We start from the raw sequence: 20565 nt of genomic DNA, 5'->3' as shown, positions 1-20565 counted from the left end.
GGCTCCAACAATGACCGCTTGCAGATTCTCAAGTTTGGAAAGTTCAGCTTTAAGAAAGTTTCTTTTGGGGGAACAGAGTTGGTGAAGTTCAGGCTACGCTGGCGTTGATTGGACACCTGAGTGCCAGCCTCTCCATGTCGATTGGATGTTGGGGCTGCCTGTCCGACTGGGTGTCAGTTGCAAGGGGTGTGATTGGATGAAATCGCTCCCTCCGCCCCCCGGCCGCATTGTGGATGCCGGGACCCCCTGGTGCAGCACACACAAACCCTCCAGGTGACTCGGGCTGCCGCAGAGGCTGGGGGATCTGTGCGATTGCGGCAGATGGAGCTGCGGGTCCGGGCGCTGCTGGCTGCCGGGGTTGTGCTGGGGCTACTGCAGGCGATCGCTGGCTCGGTCCCGCTGAGCGATTTTTACCCCTTCGGGCTGGAGCACGGGGACTCGGTCAATGCCAAAGTGGACGATGGAGGCTCGGGGCTGCTGGAGATCTCGCTCGGGTTCCCCTTCTTCGGGGAGAGGCACTCCGGGCTTTACGTGAGTCACAAGCGATGCATGTTTCACTCTGAGCTTCTCAGCTCTTTCTCACTCTTACCTTCTCTACTCACCCCAACACGGGCAGCTACTGGCAGTCCCGACATGTCCCTCACCCCCACCGGCAACCATCTGAGCTGTCAACCCAACCCTTGCATCTGGGTAGATGGCCAGCAACCCCACCAACCCCTCTCCCATGGACCCCACCACATCCCAGTAGCTGCACCCGCCCCGCGCTACTCCCCATGTGTAACCCCAAGCACTGTGCCTGCCCCTTCGTACACCAGTCCACTGTGCCTGTCGTTTGTCATTCATTGGGTCTTCAACCTGCCTCTTGCTATTTACTGGCAATTCCACTTGCTGTAAGCTGACCAGTCAATCTTCCCCTCGCTATGTGTCGGGCACTGCATATACTCCCGAGCATAAACTGGGTGCTCCATCCGTCCATTATTATAGACTGGTCAATTTACCTGCCCGGTATTATACACTGGGCATTCTGCCTAATCATTATTACACACTGGGTTCTCTGCCAATGATTATATGATGCGTGCTCTGCCTGCTCGTTATTATACACTGAGAGCTCTGTCAGCTCATCATTTTACACACGGCAATCTACCTGGCCATTATTATAGAAAGGTTATTCTATTTGCTCATTATTATCCCCTGACATGCTACCAATTCTGATCCACCAGGTACTTGCCTGCTTATTATTATAAATTGCGTCCTCCACCGCCCAGTATTATACACCGGGAACTTTGCCCATTATTATCAACTTGCTGCTCTGCCTATTCACCTTTATACACCTGGTGCTCTGCCTGCTCGTTATTATACACTGGGTTCTCTGCCCATTATTATACATTGCACCCTCCACCTGCCCATCATTATACAATGTGCACTCTACCTGCCAATTATAATGCACGAAGTACTCCACCAGCCCATTATTATACATTGGGCAATCTGCCAATGAATGTACACTGGGCACTTCTCTGCCCACTATTATTCACACTGCACATTCTGCCTGTCCATTATTATACACAAGGCACATAACCTTGACATTAATATACATGACCCATTATTATACACAGGACATTCTGCTAATTATTATCTTGCTTGCTTATTATTATAAACTGTGACCTCCCAGTATTATACATTGGGTGTTCTGCTGCCCATTATTATACACTACTTCCACCCCTGCATATTATTATACACTGAGTAATCTACCTGACCATTATTGGATACTGGGTAATCTACTTGACCATTATGGGACACTGGGTAATCAACTTGACCACTATTGGACACTGGGTAATCAACTTGACCATTATTGGACACTGGGTAATCTACTTGACCATTAGTGGATGCTGGGAAATCTACTTTTTTATTCATTCCTGGGATGAGGGCAAATCCCTAATTGCCCTTGAGAAAGTGGTGCTGAACCGCCTTCTTGAACCGCTGCAGTCTGTGCGCTGAAGCTATTTCCATAGTACTGCTAGAGAAGGAGTTCCAGGATTTCGACCCAGCGACGATGAAGGAACGGCGCTATACTTTCAAGGCATGATGGTTTGTAGCTTGGAGGAGAACTTGGAGGTGATGATGTTACCATGCGCATGCTGCCCTTGTGTTTCTAGGTGGTAGAGGTCATGGATTTGGGAGGTGCTGTTGAAGAAACCTTGGCAAGTTGCTGCAGGGCATTTTGTAGATAGTACATACTGCAGCCACTGTGCACCAGTGGTGGAGGGAGTGAATGTTGAAGGTGGTGGACGGGGTATCAATCAAGTGGACTGCTTTGTCCTGGATGGTGTTGAGCTCCTTGAGTGTTGTTGGAGCTGCACTCATCCAGGCAAGTGGAGAGTATTCCATCACCTCCTGATGTATGCCTTGTAGATGATGGAAATGTTTTGGGGAATCAGGTGGTGAGACACTCGCCGCAGAATACCCAGCCTCTGACCCGCTCTTGTGGCCACACTATTTACATGGCTGGTTCAGTTAAGTTTCTGGTCAATGGTGACCACCAAGATGTTAGTGTTGAGGGATTCGGCAATAGTAATGCTGTTAAATATCAAGGGGAGGTGGTTAGATGCTGTCTTGTTGGAGATAATCATTGCCTGGCACTTGTGTGGCACGAATGTTACTTGCCACTTATCAGCCCAAGCCTGAATGTCGTCCAGATCTTGATGCATGTGGGCATGGACTGCTCCATTATCTGAAGAGCTGAGAATGGAACTTGACACTATGCAATCATTAGTGAACATCCCCACTTCTGACCTTATTATGGAGGGAAGGTCATTAATGAATCAGCTAAGATGGTTGGACCGAGGACACTGCTTTGAGGAACTCCTGCAGCGATGTCCCAGGACAGAGATGATTGGCCTCCAACAACCACAACCATCTTCCTTTGTGCTACATGGACAATATTGGACACTGGGTAATCTAGTTGGCCATAAGTGAACAATCGGTCATCTATTTGACCATTATTATACACTGATTAATCTATTTGACCATTACTGGACATTGGGTAATCTACTTGAGCAGTGGTGGATATTGTGTAATCTACTTGATTAATATTGGACCCTGGATAATCCATTTGATCATTATTGGACACTGGGTAAACTACTTGACCATTATGGGCATTGGGTAATCTACATGATCATTATCTGACACTGGGTAATCCATTGACAATTATAATATGCAGGGTCATATATTTGACCATTATTGGACACTTAGTAAACTACCTGACCATTATTGGACACTGGTAATCTACTGGACTAATATTTGACACTGGGTAATCTAATTGACCATTAGTGGACACTTGTTAATCCACTTGACCAGTATTATACACTGGTCAATCTACTTGACCATTGGGTGATCTACCTGACCTGTATTATACACTGGGTAATCAGCGTGACTAATATGGGACACTGGTAATTTACTTGACCATTATTGGACATTGCGTGTATATGATGATTATTTGATGCTGGGTAATCCATTTGACCATTATAATATACAGGGTAATCTGTCTGACCATTATTAGACACTGGTAAGCTACTTGAACATTATTGGTCACTGGGTGATCTACCTGACCTGCATTATTCACTGGTTAATCTATTTAACCATTAGTGGGCACAGGGTAATCGACCTGACTATTATTGGACACTGATAATCAACTTGCCAATGTTTGGACACTGGTTAATTTACTTGACCATTAGTGGACACTGGGTAATCTATTTGAACATAAGTGGACACTGGGTAATCTACTTGACTGTTACTGGACATTGGGTAATCCACTTGACAATTATTATGCACTGGGTAATCAATTTGACCATTAGTGGACACTTTGTAATCTAATTGAACATTATTGGACACTGGGTAATCTACTTGACCAGTATTATACACTGGTTAATCTGCATAACCATTAGTGGACACAGGTAATCTACCTGACTATTATTGGACACTGGGTAAAAAAACATACCCATTATTGGACACTGGTGAATCAATTTGATCATTAATGGATATTGTGTAATCTAATTGACTGATATTGAACAATGAGAAATCTACTTGACCAATATTAGACACTGGTGAATCTACTTGACCATTATTATACACTGGGTAATCTAATTGACTATTAATCAACACTGAGTAACCCACCTGACTATTATCTGACACTGGGTAATCTACTCGGATCATTATAATATACTAGGTAATCTATCTGACCATTATTCGACACTGTAATTGATTTGACAAATATTGGACAGTGTGTAATCTACTTGAACATCATTGCAATCTGGGTAATCCAGTTGACCAGTATTATAAACAGCTTGACCATTACAGGACACTTGGTAATCTACCTGCCTATTATTGGACACTGGGTAATCAACGTGCCAATTTTTGGACACTGTTTAATCTACTTGACCATTAGTGGACACAGAGTAATCTACTTGACAATTATGAAACACAGGGTAATCTACCTGACTATTATTGTACACTGGGTAATCTAGTTGAACATTATTGGACACTGGATAATCTACTTGTTCAGTATTATATACTGGTTAATCTACTTAACCATTAGTGTACACAGGGTAATCTACTTGACAATTATTAAACACTGGGTAATCTACCTGACTATTATCGGACAGTGGGTAACCAACGTTCCCATTATTAGACACTGGTTAATTGTCTTGATCATTAGTGGATACTGTGTAATCTACTTGACCGATATTGAGCACTGAGTAATCTACTTGACCAATATTAGACACTGTGTAATCTACTTGAACATTATTGGTTAATGTACTGCACTATTCTTGGACACTGGTTAATCTACTTGACCATTATTATACACTATATAATCTAATTGACTATTAATCGACATTGAGTAATCAACCTGACTATTATTTGACATTGGATAAACTATTTGACTGTTATAATGTACTGGGTAATCTATCTGACCATTATTTGACATTGGGCAATCTACTTGATCATTACTGGACACGAATAATCTACTTACCATTATTGATCACTGCATAATCGACTTGACCAGTATTGGGCACTGGGTAATCTACTTGACGATTAGTGGATTTTGGGTAATGTACAGGATCATTATTTGATGCTGGGTAATCCACTTGACCATTATAATATACAGGGTAATCTACCTAGACATTATTGGACACTGGGTTAGCTACTTGTTGATTTTTGGACACTCTGTAATCTACTTGAAGATTATTGGACACTGGGTGATCTACCTGACCTGTGTTATATTCATTCATTCATAGGCAGTCCCTCGAAACGAGGATAACTTGCTTCCACTCCAAAAAAGAATGAGTTCACAGGTGTTTCAATGCAGGATTTAATATTCCAGGTCCTGAAATACATCCTAAAGGGTGGAAGATGCCTGTGCATGGATTTTTTTTAACATGTGGGGGCCGTTGCACACCAGCTTCCACACGGGCTTGACAGAGCTAGGTCTTGGTCCAGTGGCAAGGGTTATCCAAGATGACTGGAGACCTGCTCTGCTGCACGGACCTAGTGCGCACACATATCACTGTGTGGGCTGGCCCGTGCTGCCCCTGGGCCCCGAACTCATGCCTCTCCTGGGCCCTGAGTTTATTAGTCAAGTAGATTACTCAGTGTATAATACTGGTTAATCTACTTGACCATTATTATACACTGGGTAATCTAATTGCATATTAATGAACACTGGATAATCTATTTGATCATTATTTGAAACTGAAAATCTACTTGACCATTATTGAACACATTGTAATCGACTTGACCATTATTGGATGTTGGGTAATCTAATTGGTGAATATCGGACACTGTTAATCTACTTGACCATTATTGGACACTGAGTAATCTACTTGATCAGTATTACACACTGATTAATCAACATGGTCATTATTATACAATTGGTAATCTACTTGACTATTATCTGACACTGACTAATCTTGTTTACCTTTATTTGACACTAGGTAATCTACTTGACTATTGTTAGACACTGGTTAATATACTGCACTATTCTTTGACACTGGGTAATCTAATTGGTGATTATTGGACACTGGGTAATCTTCTTCCTGATTATTGGTTACTATTTAATCTACTTGAACAGTATTGGATGCTGGATGATCGATTTGACAAGTATTATACATTGGCTAATCGACCTGACTAATATTGGACACTGGGTAATCTACTTGACCATCATTGCTACACCGGGTAATCTACTTGAACATTAGTGGACTCTGTGTAATCTATTTGAACATTAGTGGACACAGGGTAATTTACGTGTTGAAAATTGGACACTGGGTATCTACTTGACCATTATTGGACACTGGTTAACATATGTGACAATTATTATACACTTGGTCATCTTAATTGGTGATTATTGGAAAGAGTAATCTACTTGACCAGTATTATGCACGGATTAATCAACTTGATAATTATTGGACATTGGCAATCTACTTGACCTTTGGTGGACACTGTGTAATCTATTTGCAATTTAGCGGACTCTAGTTAATCTACTTGGTGAAAATCTACCTGGCCATTATTGGACATTGGGTAAACTACTTTACCATTATTGGACACTTCATAATCTACATGAACTTTATCTGACACTGGATAATCCACTTGACCATTATAATATAAAACGTAAACTACCTGACTATTATTTGACACTGAGTAAACTACTTGACCGGTATTATATACTGGTTAATCTACTTGACCATTAGTGCACACTGGGAAATCTGCACAACCAATACTGGACACAGGGTAATCAACTTTCTCATTATTGGACCCTGGGTAATCTATGTGACTATTTTGGATACTGGGTAATCTACTAGGTACTCTACTTGTCCATTATTGGACACTGGATGATCTACTTGACTGGTATTACACACTGGGAAACATACTTGACCATTATTAAATGCAGGGTAATTTACTGCACTATTATTGGACACTGCGTAATCAGCATGATCAATATTGAACACGGGGCTAGAGTTTCCTCATTTTTTGCATGCTTAACGTCCATTTTACCGCTGAAATCATGTATAACGCCCATTTAGCCACGACGGGCATTTTTCGGAAATTTATTGCTGAGCGTTACTTTCCCCATGCGCGTAATGCTGGGAAAAATAATACCGCCCGCCCACTTTTTTTGGGTGGAATCATCAGAATGGGCGAAATCAACGGCCATAATATCGCCCAGCGTTACTTTCCGCACGGAATTAACGGCGAGATTCAATAATACCGACCGCAAAAAGCACATTTGGCGAAACTAACGCCCAGGAGACCGCCCAGCATCACTTTCACCACCTCGCATACATATCGCCCACAATATCGCTCGCCCAAAAAACTGCACAGAAAAAGTGGAACTGTTCTGAACTAAAGCGGTGTGGCTGCCATTTATAAAATCGCAGTTCGCTTCATTCAAAAGGCTGCTTCAACTTAGGGGAAGTTTAAATTGACTCTGGAGTTCTTCGCAGGTGAAGTGAACATCTCAACAGACATATTTTCAGACTCTGGACTATTGGGAGTTTACTCTAGGTGTATTTTAGTAAGGAAATTATTGCTTCTGATCAATCGCTATCATACTTTCATTGCAATTGGGCCAGCCATTTTTCAACCTGCTTGATTAATACGCAGATGCTGCAGAGTGCAGATGGCTCAATGTGTGATGCACATCATTATGTCCCCAATTTAAGACGGGCCAGACCATACCCCGCAAGTACAGGAAAAAGAGGTCTTATCTCGACGTGTCCAACCATACCTGCCTTCGAAGGCTACGTTTTCAAAAGGTGGTGATCAATGAAATATGTGAGCTCATCAGGCCACATATGCAGCCTGCCATCAGGACATCACTGTCGGTCGAGGTCAAGGTCACTGCGGCACTATCTTTCTACGCGTCCGGTTCCTTTTGGGCCTCCGCGGTTGAGATTTGCCCTCTGTTTCATCATGCAACCCATCGCTGCATTAGACAGGTCATGGGGGCCCTGTCTGCGAGAAGGATGGACTTTATCAGCTTCCCCATGACCACAAAGGCTCAGATTGACAGGGCTGGAGCATTCTACCGCATTGCTAAGTTCCCCAGGGTGCAGGGAGCTATAAAGTGCATTCACATCGCCATGCGACCACCTTCTCTGCACCCGGAGTGTTTCCGTAACAGAAAAGAATTTCGCTCCCTGTATCATGTATCTTACATTATTATATATAACTGTATCCTAACATGCTATACATGACTGTCATAAGATATGACCTGTAACCACCAGCATACCTTACCACCAGGGGTGCACTTGCAAGAGACAGGTATATAAGGACAGGTCTCAGGCAAGTGCAGCATTCCAGAGCTGTGAAATAAAGGTGCAGGTCCAGAGTGACCTTGACTTCACTACCTGCCTCGTGTGAATCTTTTCCCTCATCACATAGGGTACAGCTCTGGCCTTGTGATGGACCGGTCTAGCATCCTGTGTGATGTAGATTTTGACTTTGGCCCCTTTGAAAGTGCCCACATCTGGCTGAAAGAGATGTTCAAATCACTTTATAACTGTTGAGCAGGAGGTCTGTTCCTCTAATGACATGGCATGGACATCATCCCATTTCCAGTTTAGTTTTGCCAGCCAGCTTCTCCCCAGCAGTGCTGGGGGGTCTCCGGGGATAATCCACAGGGGAAGTCGGTTCACTGTCCCTTTGTGTGTGACAGAGAGCATGGCGTTGCCGAGGACTGGTACAATTTCTTTGGTATAGGTCCTTAGTTTGGTGTCGAGCCTTGTGAGTTTTGGTCTGTCTCTTTTATGCGGCCACAGTTGTTCAAATTGTTGAGCGCCCATGAGAGATTGACTCGCTCCCGTATCCAGCTCCATGTTGACAGATATCCCGTTGAGTAGGACCCTCATCATTATAGGAGGCGTCCTTTTGTAGGAGCATTGATCGTGTTGACCCGCTGTACATCGGTGTCCTGGGTACAGTCCCCACCATCTTCTGGTCCGCTTTCCGACCCATCTGATTCGTATACCAGCCGAGCTGCCGTTTTTTTGCACATGCGGGCCAAATGCCCTATATGTTCACAATTTCTACAAACAGCCTGCTGAAATCGACATCCCCTTGACGAGTGCCCACCCCCACACCTCCAGCACAGACCTGTTCCATTGTTCAAAGTGTTCCCAAAGAATGAGCTGCGTTTGGCTGATCTCTCTTGAGCTTCTCTCAGTTTGTCGTTGATTGCTCACATTGTGGGTTGATGAGGTGTGAACGGCCGTTCCTGTGGCACTTGATGGCTTCTGCCTGCTGTCGAGAGCCTGTTTTCCCGGTTTTGTCTGTGTGTGGGGGTAGCAGCTTGTTTGGTGCTGTGAACTTCTTGTTCTGATATTTCGTTAGTTGTCGTACCTGCATTGTAAATCAACCTCGTTTCTTCTTCCCCTACCAAGAATGTCTGTGCAACCGGTGCTGCTGCCTCTAAGGTCAGGTTCTTGGTCTCTATGAGCTTTTGGAATATGCCTGCGTGGCCTATTCCTTCAATAAAAAAGTCTCTCAGCATTTCTCTCCTCAGTTCATCGGAGAACTCACATAAACTAGCCAACCTCCGAAGTTCTGCCACGAAGTCGGGTATGCTCTGGCCCACACAGCGTCTGTAGTTGAAGAACCTGTGTCTGGCCATGTGTAGGCTGCTCGCTGGCTTCAGGTGGTCTCTTACCAGTGTGCTCAATTCTTCAAACGACTTGCTTGCTGGTTTCTCGGGTGCCAACAGATCCTTCATTAAAGCGTATGTTTTCGAGCCACAGCTGGTCAAGAGATGGGCTCTTCTCTTGTCTGCCTTATCGTCGCCTAACCAGTCTTTGGTTACAAAGCTTTGCTGGAGCCTTTCGATAAAGTCCTCCCAATTGTCTCCCGTATTGTACTTTTCATCTGATCTGTTGTTCGCCATTCTGTGGATTCTGTAATCCCGTAACTCGTCGCCACTGTAAAGTCCTGTCCCCTCAGTACAGATTCACACGAGGCATGTAGTGAAGTCAAGGTCATACTGGACCACGAACTAGACAGGCTTCTGCGGGAAGGCATTATATCACCTGTGGAATTTAGCGACTGGGCAAGTCCCATCGTCCCAGTCATGAAACCTGATGGATCCGTACAAATCTGTGGGGACTACAAATTTATCAATAACAGAGTCTCCCTACAGGACCAGTACCCGCTGCCAGAGCGGAGGACTTATTTGCCACATTGGCTGGAGGTAAACTTTTCTGAGAATTAGACCTCACATCTGCGTATATGACGCAAGAATTGACCGAGGAATCCAAGCTACTCACCACCATCAACACACATCGAGGCCTTTTTATGTAGAATCGATGCCCATTCGGCATCAGGTCGGCAGCTGCCATATTCCAGCGCAACATGGAGAGTCTGCTCAAGTCCATCCCGGGGACGGTTGTATTTCAAGATGACATAGTTATCACGGGCAGGGACACCGACTCCCATCTCCGTAATTTGGAGGAAGTACTAAAGCGGTTGGATCGGGTAGGCCCACGAGTCAAGAAATCCAAGTGCCTGTTTCTTGCACCCAAGGTTGAATTTTTGGGCAGAAGGATTGCCGCTGATGGAATCCGCCCAACAGAGTCCAAAACAGAAGCAATTCGCCTGGCACCCAGGCCCCGGAATGTCTCAGAACTGCACGCCTTTCTCGGGCTACTCAATTACTTTGGGAACTTTATGCAGAACTTAAGCATGCTGCTGGAGCCTCTCCACGTGCTACTCAGGAAGGGGTGCGATTGGTTTTGGGGGGATGCCCAGGAACGTGCCTTCAATAAGGCACGCAACCTTCTGTGTTCCAAAAGTGTTTTGACTTTCTTCGATTCAGGTAAAAAGCTAGTTCTCACATGCGATGCGTCAGCGTATGGGGTCGGGTGCGTTTTGCAACATGTCAATAGTGCGGGCAAATTACAACCCATAGCTTATGCCTCCAGGTCACTTTCGCGGGCGGAGCGTGGGTACGGAATGGTAGAGAAGGAGGCGCTCGCGTGCATGTACGGTGTAAAAAAGATGCACCAATATCCTTTCGGGGCCAAGTTCGCATTAGAAACCGACCACAAGCCCCTCACGTTCCTCCTATCCGAGAGCAAGGCAATAAACGCCAACGCCTCGGCGCGAATTCAACGGTGGGCACTCATGCTGGCGTCCTACGACTATACCATAAGGCACAGACCAGGCACAGATAACTGTGCTGACGTGCTCAGCAGGCTACCCCTGGCGACCACGGAAGGGTCTGACAAACAGGACTGTGAGATAGTCATGGCAATCAATGCCTTTGAGTCCACAGGTTCGCCCATGACGGCTCGCCAAATCAGAGCCTGGATGGCCAGCGACCCCATGTTATCCTTCGTAAAAAGATGTGTCCTACCCGGTGACTGGGCAGAGGCTCGTGATGCCTACCTCAAGGAATTAAAACCCTTTCATAGGCGCATGCATGAGCTATCACTAAAAGCAAACTGCCTGATGTGGGGCAGCCGAGTAGTCATGCCTCTGCGAGGCAGAGAGGCATTTGGCCGGGAGCTCCACCGCGAGCACCCGGGGATCGTTCTCATGAAGGCCATAGCCAGATCCCACGTCTGGTGGCCTGGTATTGATGCGGACCTGGAGTTCTGCGTCCGAAGGTGCACCATTTGTGCCCAACTCAGCAATGCCCCCAGGGAGGCTCCAGTGAGCCCCTGGCCCTGGCCTACCAAACCGTGGTCGCGGGTGCACGTAGACTATGCGGGCCCATTCATGGGCAAAATGTTCCTCGTAGTTGTAGATGCATTTTCAAAGTGGATCGAATGCACCATTTTAAACTCGAGCACAACCTCCACCACTGTGGAGCGCCTCGCAACCATGTTTGCAATGTACGGAATCCCTGACATATTGGTCAGTGACAATGGTCCGTGCTTCACCAGCGCAGAATTCCAAGACTTTATAAATGACCACGGCATAAATCACGTCAAGACAGCACCGTTCAAGCCAGCCTCCAACGGCCAGGTGGAGAGAACAGTGCAAATCATTAAACAAGGTATGCTTAAAATCCAAGGTCCTATGCTGCAGGGTCGCCTGTCGCGACTGCTACTGGCATACAGATCTCGTCCGCACTCATTGACTGGGATCCCCCCCGTGCAACTGTTGATGAAAAGGACTTTAAAAACAAGCCTCTCATTAATCCTCCCAGACATGCACGAAATCAATGAGGCAAAGCACCGTAAGCTGACTGAGTACCATGACAGAAATTCGAGGGGGAGATGGAATGAGATTGGGGACAAAGTGTTTGTACTAAACTATGGCAGGGGTCCCAAATGGCTTGCAGGGACAGTAACGGGCAAGGAAGGAAACAGGTTACTGGTAGTACAAATGGACAATGACAAAACCTGCCGGAGGCATGTAGACCAAGTCAAAAGCAGATTTACCAACAACACTGCGGAACCAGAGGCAGACTACAATGTGGAACTCGCACCACACCTGGTGGACAGACAGCGGGAACAACCTGAGGAAAGGGCAATCCCAACAAACAGCCCAGGTGAGTCAACAACAATCACACCAATCAAAACAGACAGCCCAGGCGAGGTACCAGCAACCACACCCAAAGAAAAACAGACACCAAGGCAAACAACTGAACCACAACTCAGACGCTCCACGCGAGAGCGCAGACCACCTGAGAGAGTGAACGTATCAAGACAATAAGACCTTGGGGGAGGGTGATGTCATGTATCTTACATTATTATATATAACTGTATCCTAACATGCTATACATGACAGTAATAAGATATGACCTGAAACCACCAGCATACCTTACCACCAGGGGTGCACTTGCAAGAGACAGGTATATAAGGACAGGTCTCAGGCAAGTGCAGCATTCCAGAGCTGTGAAATAAAGGTGCAGGTCCAGAGTGACCTTGACTTCACTACATGCCTCGTGTGAATCTGTACTGAGGGGACAGGACTTTACACCCTGAAGGTCCAACTAGTTGTCGACCACAACCAGATCATCATGGCAGTGAATGCCAAATGTCCGGGCCCCTTCGATGAGGCTCACATCCTGCGGGAGAGCGCTGTCTCTGACATCTATAAGAGTCAGCCACAAGGACAATGCTGGATGCTTGGTGATGACCGATATGGCCTAGCCACCTCGCTGATGACCTCCCCCCCTGCGTGACACCCACACCGAGGCCGAGAAGCGATACAACCAGAGCCACAGAGGCACACGCAATGTGGTCCAGAAAACAATAACTGCTTAAGCAGCGCTTCAGATGTCTGGACCACTCAGGAGGGGAGCTACAAACAACCCTGAGCAAGTAGCTAAATTCGTGGCCGTGTGCTCCATGCTGCACAATGTGGTTATTAGGAGGGGCCAAGAATTGCCAGAAGGGACAGATGCTCCACCTCAGGACAAAGAGGAAGAGGACAACGAGGGGCTGGACGCTGAACGAGGGCCAGACAATCAGGCTGGCTATGCACCCATGCCCACGACCCCCTCCAGACCACAGGAAAGGGCCTGTGGTGGCTACAGAGCTGCAAGACTCTTATGTGAAGAGCTGATATCTGAACAATTTGCCTGAAAGAGCGTTGCTGTGAGTGACAACGCTGACACACTGCTGTGCGTGTGCAGCTCAGACATCAATGGTGCCCATCACATTGGTGCCAGTTAAAGTTTACGTTGATTGAAGTTAAGTTTTATTTAACCCTTTCATGTTAAGGAATCACCAGTGTGTAACACTCCAGCTATCTGAGGCAATGCACAACAAAGTTCTGTTCAATAAAAAATTTTTTATACCAACATTGGTCTGAAATCATAAGTATCACCGGCAAAAACACCCAAACCCCGCCCAGACCCCACTTTTTCCACGATTGACATCAATCAAATGTTCAACATGTCCAGCAACACAGAATACAAAGGCAAAGCAGAAGGGTGGTCCCCTCCTCCCATACATTACAACAAATTGCATGCACCCAGATGGAGATATAACACAGCCATCACCTGCGGACATGCACCTCACTTTCCTTCCCCCCTCTCCTTCTGCTCCCCACCTCTACCCCTTCCCCTCCTTGCTGCACGGTGCCTGGCCGAGGAGCTCCTCAGGCAGTGCCTCATTGGGGCGGATGAAGGCAGAGGCGGTGGTTGCACGGGTACGGGAAAGGAGGGTGCAGAGGGGCAACATTCTCTGATGCAGAAGCAGGATCATAGTCCTTGCTTTCATCTGTCATTCGCAGTGGTGGTGTGGATCCTAGGGTTGGAATGACGCGCTCGGGAACCACTGGGATGCCTGTGGCAGCAGTGTTCCTGGCTATCGCATCCAGGGCCGCCGCCATCCATGGAATATACTCAGTCATGGTGGCCAGCTGTCGTGATAAGCCCCCCATTGCTTCGATGAGCTGGTCACCAATGTCTACAGTCCTCCTGGACAACTGCACCATCTCTCCGCTCTCATATGGCGCTCGTGGACCAGACCTGCAGCGTCCACAAGGTGTCCGCGGGGTTGGCGCCGTCCTGTGGACAAATGGGGTGCCCTGTGGCGAGCTGCTTGGGGCCAGTACCTCCAGAGTGGAGGCGGGAATGATCAGAGGACCACTACATGGCCTTGGGGTGGAATAGTTTCTGGAGCGTGGCGATCAGGTTCCTCGAAGTCCGTGCTCTCATCCATAGAGAACAGACCCAGCGGATTGACGGGCGAGAATTGGAGCTCCTCAGCACCAGATGTAGGATCGTCCGGAGAGTCGGGCCCCGTGCCCCCACCTTCTGGCCTCTGTGGTCTTACCTTGGGCCGCGCTGCTGGCTGAGCTGCAAGACACGAATGAAGCTATTAGAGGAGAAGGGGGTGCTAAGGTCACAAGGTGAGTCCAGGGCTACACACAGCATATGCACGACAAAAGCACCACTGCTATCAAAATCAGCACAGACATCACATTTCATGACCATCAACACATTTGCATTGCAATGATTTTCATTAGGCCAGCATTATTTCTAGGACAATTTTAGAAATCATCTATTATATATGATTGTTCGGATATGAGTGGGTGTGGCATCTATTGACGTTATGTGACACAATGGTGTAAACTTTACTCACGTGGCATCACTTCAGGGTCTGCAGATGCTTCCGTGGATGTCCGGGTGTGCTTCCCCACGAGTGCGAGCACCTGCTCCTCCATCTCAGTGATGTTGCTGGGGACTGGTGGCCCCCTCACCCGTTTGCCTCTGCACGGACCTCATCATCGATAGCTTTTTCTGTAAAAGGTGACAGGACGACATGCCATGAGATCATTGCATGATATCATTGCTAGGTACTGTCACAGAGACTGATACAATACATAACCGACAGATGTAATCATGATTATTATGATAATTATCATTCTTTGCCTAAAGATGTGCAAATATATGGCTGATAACAGCTAATTTTTTCCCTATTTGCTCTAAAGCTTTAAATTCTTCCTCCTTCCTCGCAAAGCAGCCACATCGCACCCACACACGCCTTCAGTCCCTCTCAGCTCCCTCTGTCTCTGTTTTCTCTTCTGCACATGTCATGATGACTCTTGACCGCCTGAATTGCAGGAATCAAGCGTTGCCATGCCGTTGCTAAGGACGGTAACATTTTATGGTCAGTGAAATTTAACACTACCGCTCATTTCATATCGCTCGCGGTAACGGCCAATTTAAAAAATGGAGACAAGGTGCTTTGAGAATGGGCGAGAAGCCGGCGATGTGAAAACCCATTTTTACCGCCCACGCCGGAAATAACGCCCATTTTGGGGCGATAAGCACAAAAGTGTAAAATCTAGCCCTGGCTAATCTACTTTACTATTATTGGACACTGGGCAATATACCTGACCATTAACGGACATTGGTTAAACCACTTGACCATTATTCAACATAGGGTAATCAACATCAATATTATCTGATACTGGATAATCCACTTGACCATTATAATAAACAGAGTAATCTACCTGACACTGAGTAAGCTACTTGACCAATATTGGACACTGGTAATTTGTGGGACTATTATTGGACTCTGAGTAATCTACGTGACCATTATTGGACACACATGCTACTGGACTATTATTATACACTGGGTAATCTACTTAACCATTACTATACGCTGGGCAATCTGCCTGACCATTATTTGACACTGATTAATCTATTTCAGCATTATAATATACTGGGTAATTTATCTGATCATTATTGTGCAATGGGTAATCCACTTGATCATTATTAGGTGCAGGGTAATTTAGTGGACTATTATTGGACACAGGGTAATCAAGTTGACCAATATTGGATATTCATTAATTTACTTGATACACTATTAGATGTTGGCTAATCTACTTGGTCATTTTTATACACTGGGTAATCTACTTGATAATTATAGGACACTGGGTAATCTACTTGGCCACTATTGGACAATGGTTAATCTACTTGACCATTATTATACACTGGGTAATCTAATTGTCTATTAATGCACACTGTGTAATCTACCTGACCATTGTTTGACACTGAGCAATTAATTTGACAATTATAATATACTGGATAATCTACCTGACCAATATTAGACACTGGATGATTTACTTGACCACTGTTGGACATTGGGTAATCTACATGGCCACTATTGGACAATAGGTTATCTACTTGAACATTATTGGACATTGGGCAAACTACTTGACCAGTATTATACACTGATTAATCTATTTGATAATTATTGGACACTGGCAATCTACTTGACTATTAATGGACCGTGGATAATCTACCTGACCATTGTTTGACACTGATGAATCTATTTGAGCATTATAATATACTGGATAATCAATCTGACCATTATTGTGCAATGGGAAATTTCCTTGACCATTATTAGATGCATGTTAATTTACTGGACTATTATTGGACACTGGGTAATCTACTTGACTATTATTGGACACTGGGTAATCTACTTAATCATCATTATACACTTGGTAATCTAATTGACCATTATTGGACATTGTGTAATCAACTTGACCATTATTGGGCACTGTTAATCTATGTGACCATTATTGAACATGGGGCAATCCACTTGACCTGGCCAATATACTTGACCATTATTTAACACTGGTTAATCTACTCGATCACTAATGAATAATAGGTAATCTACTTGGTGATTGCACACTGATAATCTACTTAATCAATATTAGGCACTGGGTAATCTACTTGACCAGTACCATCAACTGGGTAATCTACTTGACCATTATTGGATGCTCAGTAATCTGATCGTTCATTATTGTGCACTGGGGAATCTGCACACTGAAAAAAAATTACTATTATTATACAACAAGTATTCTACTTGACCATTATTATACACTGGGTAATCTACTTGACTATTACTCGACACTGTATTGATCATTCTAATATGCTCAGTAATCTATCTGACCATTATTGAACCGAGGGTAATCTGCTTTACCACTATTAGATGCAGGGGAATCTACTTGACCAATATTGGACATTGGGAAATCTACTTGACCAATATTGAGAGTTGAGTAATCTATTTGACTATTATTATACACTGAATAATCTAATTTACCATTATTGGACACTGGGTAATCCACTTGACCAGTAATGGACACTGACTAATCTAATTGACCATTATTGGACAATGGGTAATCGACTTGATGATTTGTAGTAACTGATAATCTACTTGGGCATTATTGAACACTGGGCAATATACTTGACCATTGTTGGCCACTGTGTAATCTGTGTGACCAGTATTGGTCACTGTACTTGATGGTTTTTGGCCACCATTGATCTACTGGTAATCTACTTGACCATTATTGGCCACTAGGTAATCAACTTGTCCATTGTTATAGACCGAGTAATCCAAGAAGCAGTAGCAGAACATCTGGAAAAGCAAAATTTAGTCAGGCAGAGTCAGCATGGATTTATGAAGGGGAAGTCATGTTTGACAAATTTGCTAGAATTCTTTGAGGATATAACGAACAGGGTGGATAAAGGGGAACCAATGGATGTGGTGTATTTGGACATCCAGAAGGCATTTGACAAGGTGCCACATAAAAGGTTACTGCACAAAATAAAAGTTCACAGGGTTGGGGGTAATATATTAGCATGGATAGAAGATTGGCCAACTAACAGAAAACAGAGAGTCAGGATAAATGGTTCATTCTCGGTTTGGCAATAATTAGTGGGATGTCGCAGGGATCAGTGCTGGACCCAAACTATTTACAATCTATATTAATGACTTGGATGAAGGTACCGAGTGTAACATAGACAAGTTTGCTGACGATACAAAGATAGGAGGAAAAGCAATGTGTGAGGAGGACACAAAAAACCTGCAAAAGGGCATAGGGCTAGAACCTCCACGTTTGTGCTTATCGTCCCAACATGGGCGTTATTTCCGGCATGGGCGGTAAAAAATGGTTTTCAGATCGCCAACTTCTTGCCCATTTTCAAAGTACCTGGTCTCCATTTTTGAAAATGGGCGTCACCGCGAGTGATATGAAATGGACAGTAGCGTTAAATTTTTTTGACCTTCTGCCGTAAAGTGTGGCCATCCTTAGCAACGACATGGCAACTCTCAATTCCCGCGATTCAGGACGTCAAGGGTCATCATGACATGTGCAGAAGAGGAGACAGAGAGAGCGGGAGCTCAGAGGGGCTGAAAGCATGTGTGGCTGTGGTGGGTGCTTGTCTGGCTGTTTTGGGAGGCACGAGGGAGATTCACCAGTAGCAAAAAGCCTACTAATCACCAAGAGCATAGTTAGAACCGAGTTTTTGTCCAACAAATAAGTTATAACATGGAAGGGATGGAGAAGGCCCTGCAGCTGGTAGCCAGGAACACTGGTGGCAGAGGGCTCCCAGTGGTCCCGGAGCGCCGCACTGCACCCCAAGGTGCTGCACTCCCATTGCCAACCACACGAGAGCCAGCAGTAACATTTTGCTTCTGGCTCGGAGCACGTTCCCTTGGGACCGTCCTCTCCCGTATCCATCCAAGCAGCGTTTCAACCGTCATACCCCCCTCCCCCCAATAAAGCATCGCCTGAGGAGCTCCTCGGCCAGGCGGCTTGGAGTCAGGAGTCAGGAGGGGAAGGGGAAGGGGTAGAGGTGGGGAGGAGAAGTGGTGGCAGGGGAGGGAAGGGTTGGTTTGTACAGGAATACTGATGATTTCAGACTAATGTTCAGTTTAAATGTTTTTTTATTTAACAAAACTTTGTTGCACATTGGCTCAGATAGCTGCACCGTTACACGCTGGTGATTCCTTAACATCAAAGGGTATAATGACACTTAACTTCAATCTACTTAAACTTTAACTGTCACCAAGGTGATGCCCACCATTGATGTATGACCTGTACACACAGCAGTGTGTCAGCCTTGTAAATAACACCAACGTTCTTTTAGGCAAAGCGATCATTGATGAGCTCCTGACATAAGACTCTTGCAGCTATCATGTCACCACGGGCCCTTTCATGCTGTCTACAGGGGGGCGGGGGCATGGCTTCAGCGTCAGCCTGATTGTCTGGGCCGATGTCAGCGTCCACCTCCTCGTCTTCCTCTTCCAACTCTGGTGAGGTGGACTGTCAGACTCATCAGGCAATTTTTATCCCCTTCTGATAGCCAGGTTGTGCAGCATGGAGCACACCACCATGGATTGAGCTACCTGCTCAGGGTGGTATTGGAGCTCCCCTCCTGAGTGGTCCAGGCATCTAAAGCGCTGCTTTGGCACTCCAAGGGTTTTCTCCACGATATTGCGAGTTGCTCTGTGGCTCTCGGCTTCAGTGTGGGTGTCACGCAGGGGGGCCATATCCTTTGTCACCAAGCATTCAGCATTGACCTTGTGGCTGATTGTTAAACAAGTTAGATGCAGTGCTCTCACACAGGATGTGAGCATTATGGATGCTGCCCAGTAATTGAGCATTCACTGCCAGTATAATTTACTGGTGGTTGACAACCAGTTGGACATTCAGGTAGTGGAATCCCTTGCGGTTCCTGAAAACTTCTGCATCCTGAAAAGGTGCCTGCATCGTGATGTGCGTACAGTCTATTGCTCCCTGCACCTTGGGGAAGTTTGCAATTCTGGAGAACCCTAGAGCCCTCTGTGCCTCCCTGCTCAAAGGGAAGTTGAGCAAGTCCCTCCTGCATGCATACAGGGCTTCAGTGACCTGTCTAATGCAGCAATGTGTGGCATGCTGAGAATGTCTGCAAATGTCTCCAGCTGTGGCCTGAAAAGAACCCGAGGTGTAGAACGACAGTGCCGCGGTGACTTTGACCTTGATGGGACAGTGCAGTACTGATGGTGCTGGCAGGCTGCAGGTCTGCCCTTATCAGCTGGCATACCTCAGTGATAACCTCTTTGTGGGAGCGCAGTCTCCGAAGGCAGGTGGTGTCGGGCAAGTCGAGGTAAGAATGCTTCTCCTTGTATTTGCGGGGAGTGTAACGTCTGGTTCTCCTCGTCAGTCTGGCACGTCTTACATTGGGCACATAATGCAGTGGAGTGTTCCTTCAGTGATGTAGAGTCTGCTGCATGTAATTGGTCACCAAGAGAGGGTGAGAAAGGACAGGCCCCATTGCAGTAGCTCTCT

General features: G+C 45.8%; 1 protein-coding gene across 1 annotated transcript in view; it reads left to right on the top strand.

The window, feature by feature from the left end:
• Positions 1–321: 321 nt before the first annotated feature.
• Positions 322–20565, top strand: part of sned1 (sushi, nidogen and EGF-like domains 1) — a 166093-nt gene continuing 145849 nt past the window's right edge. Inside the window, exon 1 of the mRNA XM_070883295.1 lies at positions 322–531. Within this exon, the coding sequence (XP_070739396.1) occupies positions 322–531 (210 nt within the window). The remainder of the gene's footprint in view (positions 532–20565) is intronic.

The sequence above is a fragment of the Pristiophorus japonicus genome, chromosome 6 (assembly GCF_044704955.1).
Source record: "Pristiophorus japonicus isolate sPriJap1 chromosome 6, sPriJap1.hap1, whole genome shotgun sequence".
NCBI classification, from domain to species: domain Eukaryota; kingdom Metazoa; phylum Chordata; class Chondrichthyes; family Pristiophoridae; genus Pristiophorus; species Pristiophorus japonicus.
This window is presented reverse-complemented; position numbering and strand designations above follow the sequence as displayed.